Source organism: Tamandua tetradactyla, chromosome 7, assembly GCF_023851605.1.
Source record: "Tamandua tetradactyla isolate mTamTet1 chromosome 7, mTamTet1.pri, whole genome shotgun sequence".
NCBI lineage: Eukaryota > Metazoa > Chordata > Mammalia > Pilosa > Myrmecophagidae > Tamandua > Tamandua tetradactyla.
Genome location: NC_135333.1, coordinates 8,439,453 through 8,464,447, shown reverse-complemented (window position 1 = coordinate 8,464,447; position 24,995 = coordinate 8,439,453). Strand labels below are relative to the sequence as shown.

At 35.5% G+C, this 24,995-nt stretch overlaps 1 protein-coding gene across 2 annotated transcripts in view; it reads right to left on the bottom strand.

Moving 5' to 3' along the window:
* The window catches only part of RYR2 (ryanodine receptor 2), a 779,580-nt gene that overhangs the window by 160,346 nt on the left and 594,239 nt on the right, over positions 1–24,995 (bottom strand). For both annotated transcript variants that reach the window (XM_077168436.1, XM_077168435.1), the window contains 8 exons: positions 24,066–24,155; positions 21,498–21,635; positions 17,841–17,918; positions 17,037–17,112; positions 12,311–12,434; positions 11,719–11,834; positions 8,499–8,563; positions 6,036–6,157 (listed from right to left, as the gene is read on the bottom strand). In XM_077168436.1, the coding sequence (XP_077024551.1) occupies positions 6,036–6,157; positions 8,499–8,563; positions 11,719–11,834; positions 12,311–12,434; positions 17,037–17,112; positions 17,841–17,918; positions 21,498–21,635; positions 24,066–24,155 (809 nt within the window). The remainder of the gene's footprint in view (positions 1–6,035; positions 6,158–8,498; positions 8,564–11,718; positions 11,835–12,310; positions 12,435–17,036; positions 17,113–17,840; positions 17,919–21,497; positions 21,636–24,065; positions 24,156–24,995) is intronic.

The following is a 24,995-nucleotide window of genomic DNA, read 5'->3' as shown; positions in this document are numbered from 1 at the left end:
AAGAAAAAAAGAAGAAGAAAAAAGAAAAATAAACAGCTGATATATGAGCTGGAAAAAAAGCAACATGATGTCACGCAGAAAGAATCAATTCTCTGAGCAGAATGTGGAATAAAGGTATTAAAGAAAGAGTCTTTGAGTGCATCTCTTTAACAAACATGGTTAAAAAAGCACATATTATAAGTAAAGAAATAAAAAAAAATTGAAAGCAAAGCTAATTAATATAAAAGCAATCTATACAAACCCCACAAAAATATACTTCTGAAAACCCACAAGGAAAAAAACTGTGTGTGCCCAAACACACTGCTGAAATTCTAGAACTTTTATAGTATGGGCATTACTTAACAGAAATATGGTATTTCATGTATATTTTTAGTTTTAGCATATTTTTGCTGGAACTTTTCTTCTTCCCCAACCTTGATCACAACCCTTACACATGTATCAAAACAACCAATAATCTGATAATAGTCAGAGGAAACTAATAACGACTCAGAGGAAAACATTATAAATGTGATCATTTAAAAGATTTTCAGTGCTTGCGAATGAGTTAAACATATTTCTCATCTCCTCCAGAGCAAGCTCCTGGGTCTTTGTGTTCCTCTAGGTGTTCAGTAGCGGGACAGGTATACAGAATAACAGGTGTCTTCAGCACGACAGACTCTGGAATTGGATGTCCACTAACTCTCAGATTGGATCCCACAAGTGGGGAGATCCTTGCTATTGTCCTGTCTTTCACCAAGCCTCACTCCCATGTGTTCCTTGCAGGTCCTTCTCAGGAATACCTTTTACTCACTTCCATTCTATCCTTCCTGAGGACTAAGACGAGGAGGTGTCTGCTCCAAGAAGTCTTTCCTCACCCTCAGCGCTCCTTCACCACTCCCAATCCAAGCTGAACTGATCCCTCTTCTAGCTGCTCCCAGTATCCATTTGCATCTATCTCTACAATGGCACTTGACTCCCTCCCCCCATATTACAACTGGCATTACCTTAACATCTACTCATACGAGACTGAGCTCTCAGAGATAATAAGCTCTACTCAACCACAGTCCATTTGCATAGCCCCACATATGGACTAGTCTTGCCAATAATGGTATCAGATCTATCCCAAATGCCCCCACACTCTTGCTAAAACCAACCCTCCACCAGCAGTGTGCAGACACTGAGCTCACCCAGAATAGGGATACTAATCATGCCATGGAACAAAAAAGAAGGCAATTGATCCAGGGCTGATAGGAGGAAAGGAGATGGAGAAGGTCCCACGTTTTGAAGTAGTTTTAGCCTTAGTACTTCAGTGACAATGTGGAATAATTTGCTGATGGGAATTAATGACTAGGGCTCTTCGTAGCTTCCCCAAGAAAGCTGCCATCCCTAAATGACTAAACGGATTTACAGGAATCTGATAGACTTGGGGAATCTATCAGAGATAAAAATATAAAATAATGATCTACTCAAGTAACTATTAGACATAAGGCCTTAGACACTCAATCTGAATTATTTATCTTTTGTGTTCTAATTTTTTTTTAAAAAAACAATATCTGAGGGCTTCTTTCTTCAGGTGACCTTACCTTCTGAGGTTTATGTTTGACAACTGCTGTGCATGTTAACTCAAAACTGTCTGCTTCCTTCTAATCGGTGATTACGTGTTAAGACTTGTGCACACTTTCAATCCCTACATCCCAATTTAAGTCATATCCTTTACCTATTAATAACAGCCAACCTCTTGTATTAAGGGTGAAAGATCCTGAGGCATTCTTGATGATGTTGAATTTATAATGCTACGGTTATGTTTTCTCCCAGTTTATTCAGGCTTAGGATGTTCTGCTGTGAGGGAAAACAGAACTGCCCTGTAAGTCATTCCACCAGCTCACACGTAATGCCTGAGAACCTGTCAGAGAAACAGGATTTCTTTACCATCACAGCCGCTCCTTAACCATGGAAGTAAAAGAAGTGCCACCAGAGAGAAATAAAGATATAGGAGGCTTGGTACTCAGAAAAGACAAATGAAATCTCTTTCCTCTTCTATGACATCTACTTTCAGGGTACAGTTTGTGTATAGAATACATAAGACTATTATCTCTAAAATTTATTTTTCCCTTAATAATTTTGTTCCCTGCTACTGCTCCCAAAAGTCTCCAGAATTTATAATACATCTAGACTTTACATTTTTATTCATTGTCTTGCAATTCTGCTTTCCACTTCACTGCTCAACTGAAACACTCATTTAAAATTCACCAGTGACCCCTAAATAGCAAATCTAATACCTTCTTTCTTCAGTCTTCTTAGAGAGCTCTCTATAGTACTTGGCATCATCAACCACTTACCACCCTTGAATTCTATTTCTCAGCAATATTTTCCCCTTTCCCTTTAATTAATCATTTGCCATGTTCTCCATCCACTTCCAAAACCCTCCAAACGTAAACATTTTCCAAACTTTAGAATTCAGATATTTTTTGCTTCTCTCTCCACTCTCCTATAGCCGCACCTACTTTGGGAGCTTTGAGCCTAACGTGTATTACAGCTGTATAGATAATCCCCCCAAATGTCATTTTTTGCTCTAATCTCTTCCCTAGCGCCATACACCTATTTCCAACTGTCTGCTGGATATCTCCAGCTTAATAATCTTCCAGTACTTATCAGCCCATAGATTCCTATCCAAATGTAACCTCTCCTCAAAACCAGCTCATTGTTTTTTGAATTTTCCCTCAGAACTGCTTCTTCTGAAATTTCTTGGTTTCATTGTTGGCATCAACATTGTTCTAATCACTCGGGCTTAAAACTTCAGCAACATGTGTTCTTCTTTCTACCTGCCATTTTTACTCATGGCCAAGTCATGTAGATTTTCTGTCTTCAGTGTTTCCCACATCCGGCTTCTCTCTACATTTACATTTCTTCTATATTCCCAGCACTTTATAAATGCCTCCATTCCCTAGTTATCACAGTTCATCATACAAGTAGTAAGCATCTGTCTACCCTGCTTTACTTCTGAATTCACTGAAGTTAAGGACTTTATTTTTGCATGGGTCTGTCTGGTCATGCTTGTACGTGGCAGGCACTCTCATTTACTTACAAATCCCCAAGTGGCACCACCTACTGGAGGTAGTGTTACAAGTGCAATCAAGTGGCTCCTGGGGCAGCAGCCCCTAACCACCTTGCATGACCTCCTAACTCCTCGGTCTTAGCAATCCTACTTTTGCTGCCTGAATGTACTTCATTCAAAGGGCAGTTCTGTTTACGCTCCTATTTAAAAAGCTTCAGCAGCTTCTTTGTGTTAATGAATTTTTTAAAAGGAAGAAAGGCCAGAAAGAGGGAAAGGAAGAAAGCAAGCAAGAAAGCAAGCAAGAGAGAACGAATGAATGAATGAACAAGCGAGCCTTATTTTGGCAGTTAAACTCCATTCAATACTTGACTAAAAATCTACATAATCTATATTCTCCCTAAATTAGCAGCTTCTACACTTTATGTTATCTACACCTAGCATATGTTCCCCTTCCTCAACCTGTGACCTTCAAACTCTCTAAGGTCAAATTTGAAAGCCATGACTCCCATAAATCTCTAGGCTATCCACACCCATCCAATACAGTCTTACTTTGTCTTGAATCCAATAGTACTGCTTGACTTTCTTCTTCTATTAGAGCTATCTTCATACTCACATACTTAGCTACTGCAATGGACACTCCTGGAGCACAGAGAGCAAGTCTTACTGACTTTAGACAGAGTTAATGTTCAACAAAATTTATAGTACCAGGAGTGAAGTATCTAAACATCTAACGGAAACAACTAGTTTTTAGTTGTGGAGAAGTTAACTTAGACCCACACAACTATTGCTGCTCACAACTGTTAAACAGTTCAACTATTCATTGTAAATTAAAACAATCATTGCAGCATTTATCACGTGTATACAGGCATGCTTATTCATTCATACTAGTAGGGCAAGGTTTTATTTCATTTTTTATTTTTTTATCTATTTTATCATAAAACATAAGTATCGCAGATCCACTGAAGTTGAAAAATCGAACTGAAGTGTAATCAGACGTCATAAATTTCAATGATTCCAATTTGACATGCCAAAGAAATTATATGTGTTTTGTTGTGGTAGCGGTGGGTGTTGTTTTAAAACATATTTGTATGATTACAAAAGTAAGACTTTTTTATTTAAAAAAAATACAGAAAATACAAAAAAGGGAGGAAAAAACAAATTATGATATATTATCTAAAGGAAAAAACTATTAAAATTAAGTTTATTCCTGATCAGTATTTTTCTGTACCTACAGTTTTACATTGTTTAAAAACTTAAGATAATTCTATGAGCATATATTTGGTTTTGTCATGATAATTTCCCTAAGTAATTACATATTTGTATACATCAAAATTTTAATGACTGGGCAGCATTTTTTTTATACGTATACTATGAATTGTCTATTACTGTTTGTTTTTTTCTTCTCCGAATTTTTTCACTGAGAAAAAATTCTACCTATGTTTGCCATTATAGTATTGTGATGAACAAGTTACCTCTATTATTGGTCACCTCATTCCTATTTGTTGGAATTTAAAATGGTCTATGTTATGTTTTGAAGGAGCTAATGGGAGAAGCAAAATCCACCAACCCTCTTTTCAAGAGGTAAAGATAAGCCAAAGAGGAAAAATTAGAATTGGTGAGATGTTGTGGAGAAGGGGTGCTATATCAATTGAGGCTAGAGCAGAAAAATGACACAGCACTTCTGATTTATGCTAAAAGAGTATAGTGCTGGTAAAGGAAAATAAGATGATTTTGCGGTCGGTGAATGATTCTTAGGGTAAGGCTGAAAACTGAATGGAGATCATCAATCACAGGGGAGGGAGAAAATGTAGAATTTACATCACTTTATTCGTATTTTTTTCACTATTTTCTCTGATGGTCATTTCTCTTGATCTATTTGAATGATAGTCTAAATTAACAAAACCCTCTGGGAACAAAAACTTCTGTCACTAAAACCGGACCCAGAGAGGACTCAAAGACTTGCCAGTGTCTCGAATACCACGATGTCTGATGGTAACTGGGTACGGCTGTGCTCTCCAGCTACTCTTGTGCACAATGAGCCCACAAGGAAGATACTGGCCAAGAGCGGACACATATATGAGTGAAACAAAGATTGACAGGCCACTCTCCCCATCAAGGACTTGCCAAAGTATGGCAAGAGTGGGAATTTATCTTAGAAAAAATACCTTATTGTCTCTCCTTCTGGTAACACAGTTCGCAGATAAAAAGGTATATCCCTGGTGGGGATTCTCTCAACTTTACAGGAAAATTATTATTTAAAGAAGTTTGGGGACATTTTTAATACTACTGCAATCCAATATCACATGCCGGGCCACTTACCGGTTGGGAGTATAAAAATATACAATAAATTAAATAGAAGAGCTTCAAACCCTATGCAGGGCCCCATCCCCAGTGCTACACCAACACAGAAATCTAACTTCTCCTTCACCCTCGATGAGTGGAAGGCTGCATCCAATGTTATTGCACTCCGCTTCAAAGTAATCTAAAGAATACTTTGAATTACAGAGAAGTGAGAAGGTATTGCTAAGATGCTGGCCTGAGTGACATAAGGGAAACTAGAATGCATATATCGTCACTACATTTCCTTCTAGATTGGCCATTGTGAAAAAGGAAAAAAAAAATTTTTAATTGAAAAGTATATAAATGGGATTCTGCCTTTTTGGAAAATAAAAGCTGGAAAAATATTAGTTGGCAGAAATTTTAAAGAAGTACTGTTAAAAGAACCACTTATCAAAAATACTAACACGGTGATATACCTCCAGCCCCTGATAGGGATATTATGTATTTAGAGAGTATTTTATTCCTCTTTACCAGCATTTCATTTTGCAGCAAAACAGAAGGTAATTCAACATCTAGAATACGTGTGTTAACTTGTGAAACTGTCCTGCTCAGTGTCTGATTCCAGCAGGACAAGAGCCAAGAAAGAAACGTTTCTCACGCTCCCACTACCAAATGCGTGTACACTCAATTCAAACAACACTCTATTTTCATAGCTGTTTACCTAGTCACCATTTCTTTCTCTTTGTTTGATGCATGTCCTCCAGAACAGAGAGGCCTGCTTGCTGCAGATAAGAAGTATAAACGGTGGTTTTTGAAATACTGATCAATTAAAGGAAGCACGACCTGAAAGAAAGGAAAGGAAAAACAGGTCTACACGGTGGACTCTGCCAGGAGACGAATGAGCGCCGAGGCGCTGGGCAGGCAAATTTCTATTCACATGCAACAGGCCTCCCACCATCCAAAACCATGCCAGTGATCATCATTCCAGAGTATTCTCTTCTCAATCTCACTCTGCCATCTCCACCTCACCTATGTGCATTAGGTGTGTGACTGTGTGTGTGTGTGTGTGTAGCAACGTGTGGTTATGGGGAACAGTCCAAATTTTGCAGTTTGAAAAACCATTCTCAATTATTTTCCTATAATACAGTTCAATGCCCAAAAGGCTCAAAGATAACACATTACTAGCATTTACCAAGTCTCCACTACGTGTGAAGTATTATTGTGCATACCAGCATACTGTCATTTCTAAATGACAGAGTAACTGCTCTGTATGGCAGGTGTCATCATCCCTGTTTACAGGCATTGCGACTGAGCTGTAATGCGTGAGTGCTTTTCTCAAGGTCACACTAACACCCACTTATACAATGTTCTTCTCGCCTCTCTTCTTCAAAGCTCCTCCTAACTTCTGCACTCTTATCAGATATTTATGTGCATCAGTTTTTCAGATGTACTGTGTCAGATAAACTTTTGCTGACTTTCCTTAACAAGACAAAATCCTCATATTCTTTGTTCTCATAGCATTAGTGGCCATTTTATATCTTATATGTGTGATTTTGGATGAAAGTCTCCCCCCCCCCCCCCAAGAGTCTATAAGGTCCAGGAATGCAAAAAACATTTCTGGTTTTGCTTCCAATTATAGTCCTTTTCTGGTCTTTATGACTGCTATTTCATCTGTTTTGTTAGGGCTTTACTGGGCCTATAGCAAGCACTGGATTGGTATTTGTTGCATGAATAAATGAAAAAAATGAATGAAAAAAGGATAATAATTGCTGTTACCAGTATTCTAATAAGTCTGCATGACTACAGTTTTTTTTTTTTCCAACACTGTGGTTATAGCATAATTATATATAATGGGACTAGAAAATATTTTACTGATCTTGCCCGAAGGTTGTGACATTGCCAAAACTTAGTGATTGGCACATAGTAGGTATTCAACAAACACAAGGAGCGAAGGAATCATTGGCTTCCTAGAAATGCTGCATTAGGCATGTGCACACAAAATCACTAGGGGCACTGAGTAGGCGGGCAACACAATACGAGAATGTATCTCAAAGGTATGATTAGAGGCCCTTAACACTGCATTTCTGATAAAGGGCTATGGAGGGTAATTACATCCTGGTAGGGACTGTTGGATATATACATAAAAACAGATAACTGCCAACTTGCTTCGGATGATTGGTACAGACTTTAAGTGCTATACTGAGTGGAAAGAAAATGCCACAAGAGACACCTCTTAACAGTAAAGGGCACAATTCTGAAAACATGATGGAAGCCAAATATGAACCAGCTGAAACAGCATGCCATCTTAAAGTCCACAAAAAAATTAAATTCACAGCAAATGATCTACAGTAATACCAAATGCAAATACGATGAAAGGAAACTGGCAGCAATCATTAGGTCTTTGGGTTAACTGTACGGTATTATAAAAAGGAAAATGCCCCCAAGGGCATTATGTCTTCATGACAGCTTTCATGACTGCTGTCCTCAGTAATGAATTCCTAGGACATAGTCTAATGCTTGATTGAGACTAGGCACAGAGCAAATACTGAGTAAGTGAACAAATCCAACATGGAGACAAACTCCTGTCTTTATGGGCTGAAAGGAAGACCTGGAAAAGTTCTAGGCACGTAGCAGCAAATGATTGATTAGTACTTAATAAACTGAATTAAAATAGTGAGATAATGTTTGTAAAGGCACAATTTACTCTGAGCTTCAGTTTTGCTCACTGTAGGGTAAGGCCCTACAATAAAAATTCCCTAGCAAAGGATCTCTTAATATGCCTATTTACAAATGAGCTACATTTTCCCCCTTATAAAAGACACGATCATCTAAATATTTTCAAATCATACCAATATTCAAATGTTAAGAAATAGGCTCTTTTCTTCTATGTCATATGATAAAGCTGAAAAAAATCAGAACTTTGAACCCCACCTCATACAGGATGAAGTCATTTAAGAAATATGGTAGGGAAAGTAGGACACGTTAAAAGTGTGACCAAGTGTGCTGAAAATGGAAGGTGCAAATTCATTCCACATGATTCATGCAATTATTTTCATGCCATAGAATATTTACTCGTAACAAAATTCACATTGGTAGACAAGTGCATTCTGAAAAGAGGCAAATATCTAAAGAAAATATTTTGCAAACATATTGAAGCAAAAACAAGATGAACTGTATACTTTACTTTAGCAAAGAATTTGATTTCTTGTTCATAAGGGAAATGTTCTCCTTTGCTTCTGCTGCCACCATCTGTAGATATGAAGAGTGTTTAGGTACATATTGCATTTCAAACATTACACGAAATTTACCTAAAATGTGAAATTTAGAATGCATTGCCAAGTCGTTACTCTATTAAAATAAATGTAGAATACCAATAAAAAATATAAAGGAAGTGAAATTACAAAAAGATTTTTAAAAAACATCAAAGTTCAAACAAAAAGCTTCTGAGAACAGCTCATACGCCGTTACGAATACAGAGACAATCTGTCTGGCTGTAAGCTCTTACTGGCAAGTAAAGGGCAAACTGGAGTAAAGGAAAATTCCTACACCTTCAGCAGCTTTTAAGAAGGGAATCTAACTGGGGTGAGGAAAATGAGTATAAATTGAGTAAATATAACTGGTTAGATTTTAATCCTGGTCTCTAATAAAGATAGTTACCTCTCTATACGAATGAAGGTTAAAACTTGCAATTATACTATATCAACTGAAAAGTTGATGGAAGGCTTACAAGGAGGGGGAGGATTGTAATTTTAATATTAGGTTGAAAAATGAACATTCTGCTAAAGAATAAAGAAATTCACTTATGTCGAAAGATAATATACATAAATGAAGCCAAAAAACCTACGTTTTACCCATGGCTTAGAAAATGATTTTAAGGTTAAGAATTGATTGACCTAATGCATTTGGCTTAGAAGGAGTAGATTTTCTTACCTCCTACATGCATATAGAAGAGGTTTCATACATACGAAGGTAAAAATAAATTATAAAACCATAATAATATGAAGAGCAAATTAGGGAACTACAAACTTCAGAATATGAATAAAGTTTTAGTACAGATTGTAGGTAGAACTGAGTTTTGTAAGAATCAATAGAGTTTTGCTTGAAAATGTTCTTTTGAAAAATAGAAATTAAAACAATTTGAGATACACTTTATCAAATTTTAGATGCAGATTCAGGATGACTTTTATGGAATTTAGGTAATATTATTTTGTAATGCCAGAACAATGCTCTTTCCCATCAGTAAAAGAAAATGGTGGCTTTTTTTTTCCCATCAGTAAAAGAAAACAATGGCGAATTCCGTTTTTATATCACTTTTGATCTAAACCTCTCTCAATTACATTTACACAAAATGGCTGGATCAATATGGACTTTCTCATACAAATTATGTCAAGACAGAATTTTGCACAAAGCCAAATCTGCTAATATTTCAAGGAATTAGGAAATTTCTTTTGTCATACATATTAACAAAAATGCTTATATGAAAAAGATTTGAAGAGACAGCAATCTATAACACAACAATATGTACCTTCTTATTACTGGAATTAGCCATTCTAAGAATGAGTAAATTAAAGATGAGTTATGAAAACAATAAATTGAAGGATAAAGAGAAAAGGTATTACAAAACTTTCACCTGTAGGAACAATAACTTTTTACTTTTTGTTGCCAACCAAAAGTCTATATATTCTTCAAAAGGCTATGTAGCAAATTCTATATAACCCTGTGATAGCCATCTGAAAAAGGCACATGCAATATCAGAAAACGTTATTTGGTTGAATCCTATGCCAGCCTGACTCTCTCACAATTCTCTTTACAAGATCCTCTACTTCCCTAAAAGAAGGATCAAGGTTCTCACCACCTCCTGGAGGTTCATTCATAAATTTGAACAGTGTCAATACTACTTAAATGTATTTCCATCCCTCAAATTTGTGTTTCTGCTATCCACATGAACATAAAAAAAAAATTTTCTTATTCTCTTTTCCAAATGGTTTCTTTTCGCTTCCCTCTTTTTGTCCCCCTCTTTCCAAAAAAGAGGACTGGATGTTGGAGTTATTATCCATATCAGATCATTTTGAATATGGATGGGAAACTTCAATACTTAACTTTGTGAATAAAAGCTCCAGAAATGCCTCATGTTTGTTCTTTGGTCAAATTTCTTTAATCCAGACTAATTTGGCTACTAGTCAGGATGAATTAGAAGTCTTTTTTTTTTCAAATTGCACTTATATGATTTTAAAAGATATTACATATTACAAATTAGTTTGCCCAATTGGCTCTTCTTAAAAAAACTGGTTAAGAAGAGCACAAAATTACAGCATTTGGACTAAAGATAATTAGGCAGGTTTAAAAAGGAGGCTCTTTTTTGAGAATAATGCTTGACTAGAAAATCTACAGTCCCAAAAAAATCTGTAGAAGGCCAAGACAAAGAAAACAATAGAGCTCACATTTCTATGAACTTTAATCTAATATTGTGCCAGAAAATAAATCTAAATACTAAGAAAGCAGCAGCAGCAGGAGCCCTTGGCTCTGAGGAATTTATTACTGATGTAATTACTAGGGGGCTAAGACTAGAAACCTTGAGGAAAGGTGTTGAAAGATTGAAACTACAGAAAGAATGGGCATCAAAAAAAGAACCGAGAATGGAAAAGGAAATAAAAATATAGTAATAGAGTCATCAGAAGAGAATACCATTTTTAAAACGGGGCCAAACTGTAATTCCTCATCTCTCAATACTTACGAGGGCTGGTAGGTGATTTGACATGAAGGTCAGTAATTAATGCCTTGGAATTTTAATTCAACAATGTTGAAAGCGATCACAAAATAACAGAAGTGAGAGGAGTCTGCCTTGATTTTCTTTTCTGAAGGCAAGGTTTAAAATAATGAGCTCATTTTGTACTCGGATAGCCTTGGGCCAGAGGGGAGCAAGTTTTTCATTTTAACTATGGGGAAAATAAAGAATTCTGCACCCTAGTGTAAATGTATCACCCACAAGGGCTAAGGTCAAGGTCTTCGCATCATTGAGAAATGTCGGGAATCCAAGGGCTATAGAGTTTTACTAAGAGCAATTAATTTCATAGGAAAGATTTAACTGTATCTTACAATTCTGATGTCCTACCATTTTTTTTTTTTACAAAGAGAAAAATTAAGGCCCATACACATTAAAAGAAGAAAATGATTATATATTAAACATCTGTAAATGCTCTCAAAATTTATACATTGCTGATAACTAAACCTGTTTGCTCATTGACTGCTGGACTGCACTTAATACTAAGCTGGATAAAATGTGCTGATACCATCAGGGAACAAACCTTCAACAGCCCAGTTGACTCCACTGTTTTATACTCTGACGCTGTAAACATTAAGAACAACAAAAACTGGGCTTTTAGTAATAGGACTGTGGCACATACCAAACTCTAGAATATATTGATGGGCTTCATCCACATAGCGGATGAGTTGTTGAAGGAAACTGTAGGCAAATCGCTTCTCAATAGAAGGTGTGTCCAATTCCAGGTCCTTGAATCCTCTAGAGCAAAAAAAAAAAAGAGATATAGAAAGTAATTTTAATATATAGTCTATCAGAAGGTAAAATTTCTTAAAGAAATTATAAATTTTTAGAAGTTATCTAATGTTCTCATAGCTCAAGGCAAAAATGACATTTAATTTAGAAGGCATACTTTACATCTGATATTAAGTTGCAGTTAATAACCCTATTATTATGCAGTAAAATGTTGACTTTAGACAAATAAAGGGTGAATTTTGCCTAGGGATCTTGCCTAAATGATTCACGAGTGATTTAATACAAGTATCAAAAGGAACACAGTTATGTGGCAAATAGCTAAGGTCTCAAGGTTTCTGACAGATGTGTACTTTAAAGATATTAAATAGTAGCTCTACTGCTTAAAAAGACTACCGGACTCACTTTCAGCATTAAATCTGATAGCGACATTGAAATATCCTGTCTTCTAAAAAGAATTTGCAATTGGAGTACGTATGTTTTACCTAGATACAGCATATCCATTGATCTGTAAGAATTTAAGAATATCCTGTGCTTTTTCCCTGTCCTTGGCTTTTTCTTTGGCTGTCAGCGTATCATAGGGTACCAGCAGGGGATGGTTTCCACCTCCTAAGAGAATGTCAAGACAAGAACTCAGCACAGTAATTAGAAAATAACCTGAGATGACACACAGATGCATGTATAACAGGACCACACCATAAAACTTTTGCTATCCTTTAATAATAGAGAAGGCAAGACGATTCCCCATCTAGTGCCTTTACTGCTCCATTTAATTTAAGAAACCTGTTCAAATGAACACTGTGTATATGACTTCTCAGAATCCATTTAAACATGAAAACACATACATTTGGAATACCAATTGCTAATAATATTTGCAGTCACCAAAGAGTGAACAGAAGCTGCAGTCTCTTATATGTTCAAATGAATTCTGCATGTGAGAATGGAAATAGACTCTAAAAAATGCACAGCTGGATCAAGGGAAATTATGAGGGACATTTCAAAGCTTATCTTTCATTTTCTGTGCCACAGATAAAAGAGAGAACAATAGCGTAAATACGGAACTTTTATCACAGTTCCCAGATTAGAGGCTACTTTACAGTCACGTAACGTTACTGAATACACAAAAACTATACTAGGATATGTTAATTGTGCAGTATAAATTAACTATGCCATTTTAAATTTTTTAAGAAGTTGATCCCTGTTAAATATCTAATAAGAGGATCATACATACTTCACTGATTAAAAGATTTTGGCAAGCAACCTCTAAAAAGAGGCTCTGTTTCTAGCATACCCATTTTCTGGTAGAAAGTTCTAAATACATTATTTTAGATTTAGAAATTAGCTAAATTAAGAAAAACTAACAATGAGAAAAACATTTTAGTAAAAATTATAAAAATGTCAAAAAATGTACTGTTCATTCCAGATGTAAAGCTCTGATACAAAGCTATTAGAGCAGCAACAGAGTTCGCTCCAAAACCAAAGTTTTAAAACATCTATAATACTAATAGTTTTTGTGGAATGCTGAATTGTCCTGAAATATAACTGGCATGGGAATTCCAGAAAGAAAAATAAATATTTTGTTGGAATTACAGTGACGATACTGAGCCAACTAAATCAATGTCCAATGTGGTTCAGCCAGAAGCTACTAGAATAATCATAAATGTTCTATTTTATCCGCAAAATAAACAGGCAAACAAAAAGACAAAAGAGAACGAGTCATGTTTTACTAGAGCTTGCTTTGCGTGAGAGTGCCAGCTTTGCGTGAGAGTGCCATCTACAGAAACAGAAACACTGCACTGAACTTTCTCACCATTAGGTGACACTCTAAAATCATCAACGGAAAGGCACAAGTGAAGAACTAGTAAGGGAACAAAAACTAAATACACTAAGGAAACAGTACTGTAATAGTATGGTATTAATGGCATCAAGTATAATATAATTGTCAGAAGACAATACTAACAAGCATTTTTATAAACAGCAAGGATATAGAGCGAATTACTCATATGCACTGGGAACAAAGTTTGATTTTGATCACAATCAAAGATGTCATGGAACAGGACGCTTATGAGAAAAAAGCATTTTTAAAATCTCAACATCTAATTTAATTACCTATCTTGAGCTCTATTATTACAGTTAGTCCTTGAAAACTGCAATAGTTTGGCAATTTAATATGTAATCCATGGTGATTTGGGGGTCAGATACCAATAGACTCTGGGTGGAGGAAAAGAGGAGGAGAGAGAAAGAACGAGCAAGTGAGTGAGAGAGAAAGAGAGTGCACATGCATGAATTATTATTAACAAAGCTTTAACTTAGAACCCCCTGAGAACACGAAGTACTGTCTGACTCTGAAACTCTTCTCACCTTATTAAATCTCCACCAAATTAAAGAGGACAGCTACTTTACAGAAGGGCTTTTATCTAGATGGGTTTTTATCTTTATTTTGCCACTTAATAGCAGTGTGACTTTGGGAAAGTTACCTTGCTCTTCCAATCTTCATATTTCCTATTTAAAGATGTTTTGGATGTTAGCATGGGAAGGAAACTAGCTAAATGTGAGAGAGAAATGAATTTACACTTTCCAGGTCATTCCTAGGATGCTACCACAAACCTTTCACACTGGCTTTGAAATTCATTCTCACTAAATAGAAAAAGGCTTGAAATCAGATCTGCTCTTGGCTGGACGGCAGGACATCACAGTACAAAACACCTGAAGTGAGTGCTAGGAGTGAAGAATAGAAAGAAGTGGTATTTCTTTCCAGTTTTCACTAATTTGGTAGTAATGAGAATATTTTTTCAATTTTCCCTCATTTATTTCTGTTAATGATATACTCTGTGTGCTACCTGATTTCCCCCAAATTCTTTTAGATTCTTAAAGCAAATTGGAATGGAGTAGAGGATCAAGTGACCAAGATTAGTGAAAAAGGAAATTCTTTCCAGATTTTCCTAAAGCACGTTAAACTTCTGCAAATGGGTGTAGAGATTATAACTCAGGATGGAACAGAAACTAAACTGTGCAGATTTAGCACGATTTTAGGTGTCTAGGTGTCTGTCGTTCAGTCTGTATCTCTAAACTTGTCCTTGTTCCTGACTTCTTGTGTCTCTACCTTCTGTCCACTACACAAACACAAACACACACACACACATACACACACACACACACACCCCATACCAAGACACAGGGTAGCAAGAGGTGTTGCCCCCATTTACAGCCAGAAGTAGAAATGGGAGAACAGAGAATAGCTGTAAGGATCCTCACCGCTGCCAAAGTCCCCAGGTCAGAGAACACATCTGAGAACATACACATGTTGTTTCTATTCTAAAAGTACCTATATTCTCTAGCCTTATCTTCTCTTTCCAAGATTCACTTCTTTGTCACATTAGTTTTAATAACCTTTAAACCAAGACCCAGCGCTATGTATGCCAACTCTTTTCCTATTGGTCAGGTGTTTGGTCCTGAACAATTCACTTTCACCTTTGAAAGGAGAAGCATACGTGAGGTAGAGAAAAAGAATGATTAGAGCTAAGATTGTGAAGACGAATTTCACCAACCATTTAGCCACCTGCAACTGTATCTCTCTTCCAGGTAGGCAATGAGTTTGGACCAATAGAAATTGAATGCAGGGTATGGTTACCCCATCTAAGAGTGGTATACCTTAAATAAATCACTGACTCTAGTATACCTAAATGACCAGCCCAGAAATTAAACCAATGACGATTTTCTAGTTCATATATGTTGACGAGAAGTAATAAAAAGAGTAAAAAAAGTAAAAAAAAAAAAAAAAAAAAGAATGTTATTACTTTACATTGTAACCCAACCACAGTAACTGAAACAAACTTGGAAAAAAAAGAACACATGTTTTTGTCAGATAATCTGCTCATGTAGTAAAGAGCCTATTTTCTTTACTAACCCTGTGAATAATGTCCCTTCAAGAATTTCACAAGCAAAACTCTATATGTCTAGCCATCCAACCAGCCTGCCGGCCAGCCAAAGAATCATTCCATTTGACAAATATTTATGGAGTATTTCTAGAAAAATAGGGCTAGCCCTGAGCTAAATCTTGAAATAGGCAATTTTGGTATATGGAATCACTTCCTTTTCTTTCTGAGGCTAATCCCAATTTATGTTATTCTGTTTCCTAGTGATTAGTTCTTGGCCTCATCTTTCAAAAACACAGCTATGCCTTTCACCATGGAAATATCCCCACCCTTCAAAATTCTTCCCTTCTATATTTTCACCTATTCCAAGGATGAATTAAGGATTTCTTGGTGCCCAGAACTGTACAATAAGAATTATAAAATAAATAGAAGTTGTAACCCTGAACTTGGTAAGAATATTTTCTGGGTATGAGAAAGAAGCCTACATGGAAAGTAATTACAGAGAGCATACACATACACATTAAAACAGTAAGTGCATAGGAGAATACTGAATAAATAACAATGGAGATAATCAGTGTAGGATGCATTAAATTAAATATTTATGTTAAAATGCTAAGAAAAGATTTGAGAAAATTAACAGAATATGAGTTCATATCATTAGTTGAAAAAAAGTAGGGGGAAAGAGCAAGTAAGAGCATGTAAAAGAGTAATCTTAACTGGACTGGGGTTACACAAAGAGGTTGAAATGGGAAATAGACTGGGATGAGATAAGCAAGAAAAGAAATTTAATTTGGGGATAGAAGTCAGTGAAGGAAGTCTAAGCAGTTAATAATAGACTTTAAATTATTAGAATGAGAAGTTTAGATATGTGTATGCTAAATCAGGCTAAAGAGAAACAGAAATTCTGAGACATGATGAAATATACACGTAGTACTAAGGAAACTATAGAATTTCCGTCTTGAGTCTGTTACAGGCATATTTGAAGCATCCATACAAAATTAAAGTATAATGAGCTCTTATTCTAAAAAGACTACCTTTTTTTTGTATCCATATCATATACTTACATAGTTGGACTCTGATTTTTTTTTTTGTATGTTGTATGGTGGGGTCACATTTCCTTATTTTTCCATGTGAGTATCACCATATTGCAGTACCATTTGTTAAATTTTTGTTTGGTTGGTTGTTTTTTATTTGTTTCGCTTGTTTGTTTGTTTTTGGGAAGTGCATGGACCAGGAATCAAACCTAGGTCTCCTGCATGGCAGGCGAGAATTCTACCACTGAACTACCCTTGCACCCCTTGATTTGTTTTTAATGAAAGTTTTTAGAAAATATTACCTTTGGACTCCAGTTCAATTTTCTTTTTCTTTGCCCATATATTATGGTAGTTTTCTGCCATCATTTCTGCCATAGCCTTAAATGAATAAAATATTTAGCAGCCATATATTAACATATTTCAATGAGTAATAAAGTACAACATTGCTTTCCCATATAGAATAGCAAAACATAATTTGAATTTATAAAATCACAGCATGGTAGAACTATTATTCATCTAAGAGATAGTTAAACACAACTCTCTCATTTGAACTCTGAATCCCAGAGTTTTAATGATTTGCCAAACTACACAGTAACAAACAGTAAAGGTGATTCAGTACTCTTACATTTGACGGGAATGCTCACTGTTATCTGTAATGTTTAAAGACATTTTTTTTGGTATGCTGTATGGGGAGGGGGTCACAGTTCATTCTTTTTTCCATGTGGCTATCCCGTTATTGCAGCACCATTTCTTGATTTTTTTTGGGGGGTGGGGTGGGGGGAGAAGGAGTGCACAGGCCTGAAACTGAAACCAAGTCTCCCGCACAGCAGGCGAGAGAACTTCCCTTGCATTCCCAGCGACATTCGTTTTTAATGCATATATATGATTTTAAAAGAGAATGTGTTATCTGGAAGAACAATCCTAGAAAGGTTATAGGAACTTTTATAGGACTAAAAAGTTAGGGTGATTGATCTATAAACTTCATAGACCTTTTATGCGATCACACTCGAACATTTCGGTTGCAAAATAAATGCAGGAAAGGGTTATGCATTATGATTCTTACAAATGAAATTTGGAGAATACATTAAAAAGTGAGCAGGACTTACACACAGGTCTCTGGAGAGGGTGACGTTGCTCATGTCGATGGCTCGGGGGCTGTAGCCGTGGGCAGCCTCGACCGAAACCTAGACGATTTACGTGAAAAATAGTCTTGTTAAAAAAAAACCAGTGGAGGAAAAGTGATATTTATAGTATTAGCAAAGAAATAAAATGCAAACGAACCTACCAAAATAATACCTCAAGTAACTACACAAAACGCTTTAATAAGCATACCTAACAAATTATAGTTGTGTGTCTGACAATTATTCATAATTGCATAATACAACCCAATATCTTAGAGACTAGCGATCCCCAAAACTTATCATCAGAACTTGACACTGGGCAATGGATCCAAATATTTAAGCCATTACCTTAGGTAAAGGGTCACTTTATTCTTGAGTTTCTTATATATCCTAATGGACTATGATTAAATTGATTCTTCCCTGTCCATGCAATAATTAATTTATAAACCCATTTTTAAACATTAGTTTTCTATACAGATATTTACAAACATGTTTATGAGTCAAATGTTAGGCTAAAATATAATCAATTTTTAAATTATAAAAATATAGCATGTGGTACTCAAAGGTTCAAATGTAATCCTCGATAACTGAAAGACTTCTATCATTTCTAAATTTGGCTTTTTAAAAGTGAAATATATTTTCTTACTAAATGTAAAAAAGGTTTCACCACTGTCCTAGGCACTTCCCTCATTACACCCAGTGGCATATTTACTATGGCTATTTCAAAAGGGTACCAGAAGAATGAGCTCAGTTTTATACCTACAAACTTAAAATTACATTTTGATATAATTCATAATTGTGCATATTCTCTTACCAGACAGGGATAAACACAAAAAATAAAAAGGTACAATACAGGTCATACCTGCACTTTTAAAATAAAGGGTAACTAATCTATACCAAAATTAAAAATGGACTCCTGAGCTGTTGTCAACTTCCTAGTTCATTTTAACTGACAACTGACTCTCTGTACCTTTCTACTGGTCAGTACCATCTAATAACAGAATGTGTAATAATACGATCATGAGATAGATTAATAACTTCTTCGTTTTCTATTACTCAGGCAAACTCTAGACACAACCTAAAAAGTTTATTTCTACACTAAGCTTACTGAAGAGGTTTACAAGAGTAAAGGAAATTCTGAATTTCAACTGAAAACAATAAATGTGGGTTTCAAACGACATTTACACTTGTAAAGAGTCGGTAATATATATATATTTTTTTACCTAGCTGAGCACTCACAGGTCAGTCAAATGATTACTCCCTCTCCCAGACTGATAAAAGTTACAGAACAGTCTCTAAAAGTTACTAATTTCACTCTACTTGGACACATATTATAGTAATATTTTTAGTCAATTCTTTTCAGTTCACATCCCTTTTAATGAAGAATATTTCCAGTCTTAATCTATTTTACCTCTTAAATCTTTTCCCTTAAAACTTCTAGCTAATAACCTCACCCCTTACTTGAGCCAAAAAACGGACAAAGACTAAATGGGTATTAATGGCCTAAAATCCATTTCTTTTCACTTCCAATCATAACTGAGCTATTCTTACGTCCAGACTGTCAATATCATAATATCATCTTCCTGGTTGCACAAATGCCAATTCATAGAATCTTTTGAGGACTTACTGTCCAATAGAACTATATTAGGAGCTAAGGGGATAGGGAATTTCAGGGCAAAGCTTAAAGTTACCTCCATCATTAGTAATTTCCTTATTTCCTGTCCACCATATAGGAAAAAAATAATCAATTAATACACTATATTGTAGTAGTGATTTTTTTTTTTTTTGTCATGGGCAGGCTCTGGGAATCGAACCCAGGTCTCTGGCATGGCAGGCAAGAATTCTGCCACTGAGCCACCACTGCACCACCCTGTAGTAATGATTTAACGTGAGTTTCTCTAATATGAATGTGTGAATCTTCAGGATTAGGCCTGGATTTTATTATCTTTGTATTCTTATGACCTAGAACTCAGTTTATGCTCAAGATATGTTTAAATGGACACAAACAAAATGTAATATAGTTAGGGATGCACATGTCAAATAGGCAAATACGCTTTTCTAAGCTTCCACCTACATGATACACTTAATATAAAAAATGCCAAATCAGAACTTAATTTAGTTAAAAGTATATCTCAAATATGAAGCATAGAAAGTACACCCTTACTTTTTTGTTCAAAAAGGGTATCTGTATACACTGCAAACATAAACATATTTTGTGTAAACCAAACGTAGTGGCTAAGTGGCCAGAAAAGGAACCGCGACACCTTATTCCCAACAGAAATGGAAAATGACAGAGGTACACAGCTCAGGTAACCAGGTCACTGAACTTCAACAACTTAGTATTTCGTTCTCACTGTGAATGGTAGTTTCTCCAGGTTGAGATTCTGCCTTACTCTTTGCACCCTGAGCACTGAGCCCCACGGCTAGAGTCTTGCGATGTGACAGTAGACTTCTTTGACACTGTCTATCACCAGTAGATTCCCTCAATTTCTGCTATGCCTGCCGGGGTCTCTACTCCCCTTGCAACTACATAGCTATTCAAGTGCTGACTCACTCGTACAGAACATGCATCCAGCTTCTAAATCTTCATAACTGCTATCCGACCATCTTACTGCTCCCCAAGAAACAACCTTCATTTCTTAATGGAAATAAGAAGAAAGCTATCTGTGCTGGTTTGAAGGGAAGTATGCCCCCTAGAAAAGCCATGTTTTAATCAAAATCCCATTTCATAAAGGTAGAATAATCCCTATTCAATACTGTATGTTTGAAACTGTAATCAGATCATCACCCTGGATGATGTGATTTAGTTAAGAGTGGTTGTTAAACTGGATTAGGTGATGACATGTCTCCACCCATTAGGGTGGGTCTTGACTGGTTTACTGGAGTCCTATAAAAGAGGAAACATTTTGGAGAAAGAAAGAGATTCAGAGAGGGCAGAGAAGAGTGACATAGCCACGAGAAGCACAGTTCACCAGTCAGTGACCTTCGGAGATGAAGAAGGAAAATGCCTCCCAGGGAGCTTCATGAAACAGGAAGCCAGGAGAAGCTACCAGATGATGCCGTGTTCACCATGTGCCTTCCAGATGAGAGAGAAACTCTGACTGTTTGCCATGTACCTTCTTGGATGAGAGAGAAACCCTGAACTTCATCAGCCTTCTTGAACCAAGGTATCTTTCCCTGGACGCCTTAGACTGGACACTTCTATAGACTTGCTCTAATTGGGACATTTTCTCAGCCTTAGAACTATAAACTAGCATCTGATTAAATTCTCCGTTTTAAAAGTCATTCTGTTTCTCGTATGACTTTCCAGGAGCTAGCAAACTAGAACACCATTTATACAAACAAATTCACTGGAGCTAACGAACACATGTTGCAGGATTTGTTGCTAAAACTTCAGGTTCATACAAAGTGGCATGCCTTTATGTCCCAGGCAGGAAACATAAGACATGACATATAAACATTACTCCTTTAACCTCACTTAGAACTAAAGATAAGTAACAGAGTATTTTCCCTTCTAAATTTTATGTTAGTCTTCACAATTTTCAAATTCTTTGTTTTTGAAAAATCCAATACTCAAATAAAAGGTTAGAATTATTTTTTTAGATAACATGAATAACTGACTAATCGCTGTCTTTTTTTTACCTGACTCGTTTGAGAAATACGACGGGTCCGATTGTAAAGCGCCATACTGTCTCCCTCCCGTGTTCTTTCAATTCTCCAGCCCCAGGCCAGCATGGTTTTCAAAGATTCTTTGATTGGCCAGCGATAAATTTCTTTTTCCTAGGAAAGAAAGAAAGGATATTATGAACTTAAATAGAAATAAATATTTAATGCTTTGTTCTGAAATAGACTGCCATCATTTTGTTAAAAATTTGGCAGTGCTTATTTAAAAAGCAAGCAAACTATAAAATAATAGAGTGTGAGCCAAGACCTGTTTTGACTAATGATGCTAAGAAGAACCCTAGATTGTTATGCCATGGATGGTAAATTTCTTTAGTTTCCCAGATCCTGATATCATCAAAAGAAATTGGAAGGGAGAAACAGAATTGGGGAAAATGATTGATTATGTGATACATGTATAAAGGATTTTCTAGCATCTGAATAAATAGAGAAGTAATTCCTCCCCATTAGCATCAAGCTGGAAAGGCCATCTCACTTCATTTGTGAATATATTAACTTCCCTCCCCAAAATAAATATTTGAACATTTATAAATAATAAACATATTAAGTTTAATCCACTACTACTCATGAACAAACTCCTAGGAATAAGAAAAATATTTTCTAAAGTCCTTAACAATAAACGGGAGAAATAACAACCTTCATTTCTTAATGGAAATTGAAAAGGAATAGAAAAATATCAGGTAGAGAAGACAATGACCAATAAAATGCTTATAGCAAATGGGAATGGAAAGAAAAAGACAACATATAAGAAGTCAGTAAATGAGAACTCTGAATAATGGTTTTAAAAAAGTAAATATTAAATAAGACATTTAAATACAAAGATACATAACAAAGATTTTTTTTCAAAAAGTAAAACATTAAAAACAAATATACAAAAAAACCAAATATATAGAGCTATATAGCAAAGCTATTAGGGCTAATAAACGAGTACACCAAAGGGATAGGAATCAAGTTCAACACACAAATATCAGTTGTCTTTCTATATACTACTAATGAGTAATCTGAGGAGGAAATCGAGGAAAAAAATTTCATTTACAATAACAACCAAAAGAATAAAATATTTAGGAATACATTTAATCAAGGTTATAAAAGACCTATGCAGAAAACTACAAAATAGAGATAAAACAAATCAAGGAAGCCTAAATGAATGGAAGGACATAGCATGTTCATGGACTGAAAGACGAAATACAGTTGTTAATTCTGCACAAATAGATATATAAATTCAAAGCAATAGCAAATAAAATCCCAACAATTTACTTTGCAGAAATAGGAAAAAACAATAATCAAATTTATTTGGAAGGGCAGAGTGTGCAGAATAACAGCTATCTATTACAAAATTACAAAAGAAAAGTGTTATCATCAATTGTAACAAATTTTTCACACCAGTGCAAGTGTTGGTGGTGGGGTGGTGTATAGGAACCCTGTATTTTATACTTGATTGTTCTGTAAGCCCACATCTTCTCTAATAAAAAAAAAATTATTAAAAACAAGTTAAACCTAGAATTACCATAGGACCTATCAATCTCACTTCTAGTATATACCCAAAAGAAATCAAAGTTGGGACTCAAAGAGATATCTATTCACCAATGTTCTTGGCAGCCCAAAAGTGGAAGCAACCCAAATGTCCATCAACAGATGAATAGATAAATAAAATGTAATATATACATATAATGGGATATTAATCACAGAAAGGAATGAAGTTCTGCTATATGCTACAACATGGATAGACCTTGAAAACATCGTGGTGAATGAAATAAGCCAGATATAAAAGGACAAATACTGTATGGTTCCACTTTACGAAATAACGAGAATATGCAAAATCACAGGGTCAGAAAGATTATAAGATACCAGGAATGGGGGGGCAGGGCATTAATGCACAAAGGGTGTGGGGGGCTGTGTTTGAAGTGGTTTTGGTAATAGATGGTGGTGATGGTAGTAAAATATGGTGAATGTGATTCATGCCACTCAATTGCATGCTTGGGAGGGGTTGTGATGAGAGTCTACATTGTACACATATCACCACAAGTGAAAAACAAGAGAGAGAGACAGTAACAATTAAATGCAATACATGATACCGGACTGGATATATCAATGGGAGAAAAAAATCCCAAAAGGACACTATTGGGACAACTGAAAAAATGAGAACATGGACTGTGTACTTTATAGCAGTATTATATTTCTTCAACTTGATAGTTGTACTTAATGGGGTCATGTAAGTTAATATCTTTTTTCTTAAGACATATACAAGAACATATTAAATGGCAAAGGAGCAGGATGTGTGCAACCTATTTTCAAGTGTTAAAAAGTCAAATGATAGATACATAGACAGATAACAAATGGGTGAAAATGTTAGTAGTTGGTAAATATGGGTATTTGGGTAAGGATATATTGCAGTTATCTGTATTAATTTTGTATTATGTTTGCACATTTCCTATATGTTTCAAATTAATTCACAACAAAAATTTAAAGAATATATATATATATAAACCAAAAAACTCCACAAATATATGAATTTTTAAAAAGCCTTACCTTTTCAGTTAATAGTTTATAAGGTTTCATTAATGGTTGAACTTTAGAAGAGTCTGAAAATATTTCTCCATAAATCCATCCATTTGCCAACTAAAAAAAACCATAAAAACTATTTCATATATAGTAATTTTAGAGTGTATACAGGTGTGTATGTATTTAAGTGTGTGTGTGAAATAAAGCTGAAATGAACTAAGATAAAGATTAAGGTTTGAATTTTATCCGGAATAAGTCAATATAATAATTTCCATCCCTAGCAATACTATTTTGTATATATATCACCCTCCTTTCCTTAAAGTGATCCAAGACGGTGATGGTTTCAGTATCAACACCCCTAGGAGGAGACTACAGTGATGCACAGCTACGATATATTTATTCCAGCATATCTTGGTACCCTGCTGGTAACCTGCGTAAATAAAACTCTTTGAAACATGAAAATTGAGGTTTGCATCTTGAAACCTTGAATAATGTTACCTGTTTTTGCTTATTCCTATTTCCAATTCTCTCTCAGCATGTTCTACATTGTGATTTAATCATGTGCCCATATCAATATTTCCCCACATCATTTTATCTCTGCCTGTATCAGCCCAGAATAGAACTGCCTTCCTGTAAAATTCTCCTCCGTCACCATCCTTACTAGTTCAGTACTTTAAAAAGTAAAGTAAAACAGACAAGTGAACAAACAGAGCATTTCCTATAAGAGACTGGCTGACCAGGGCACGAACTGAGGTGTGCTATGAAATCTAGCTTGAGGATAGTGAGTTGTTCATAACAGAAGCATCTTTTTTGCTCTTTGCTTTTCACTTATTCAAATTAATACATGCTTATTTTAGGTTCTTGAAACATCTGAACTCAACTCTGAGAACCTATTTTAATCATCCTCTCTCAAGTTAAAATTAGGTTCAACTTAAAGGAATACTCAGGCATATTTCC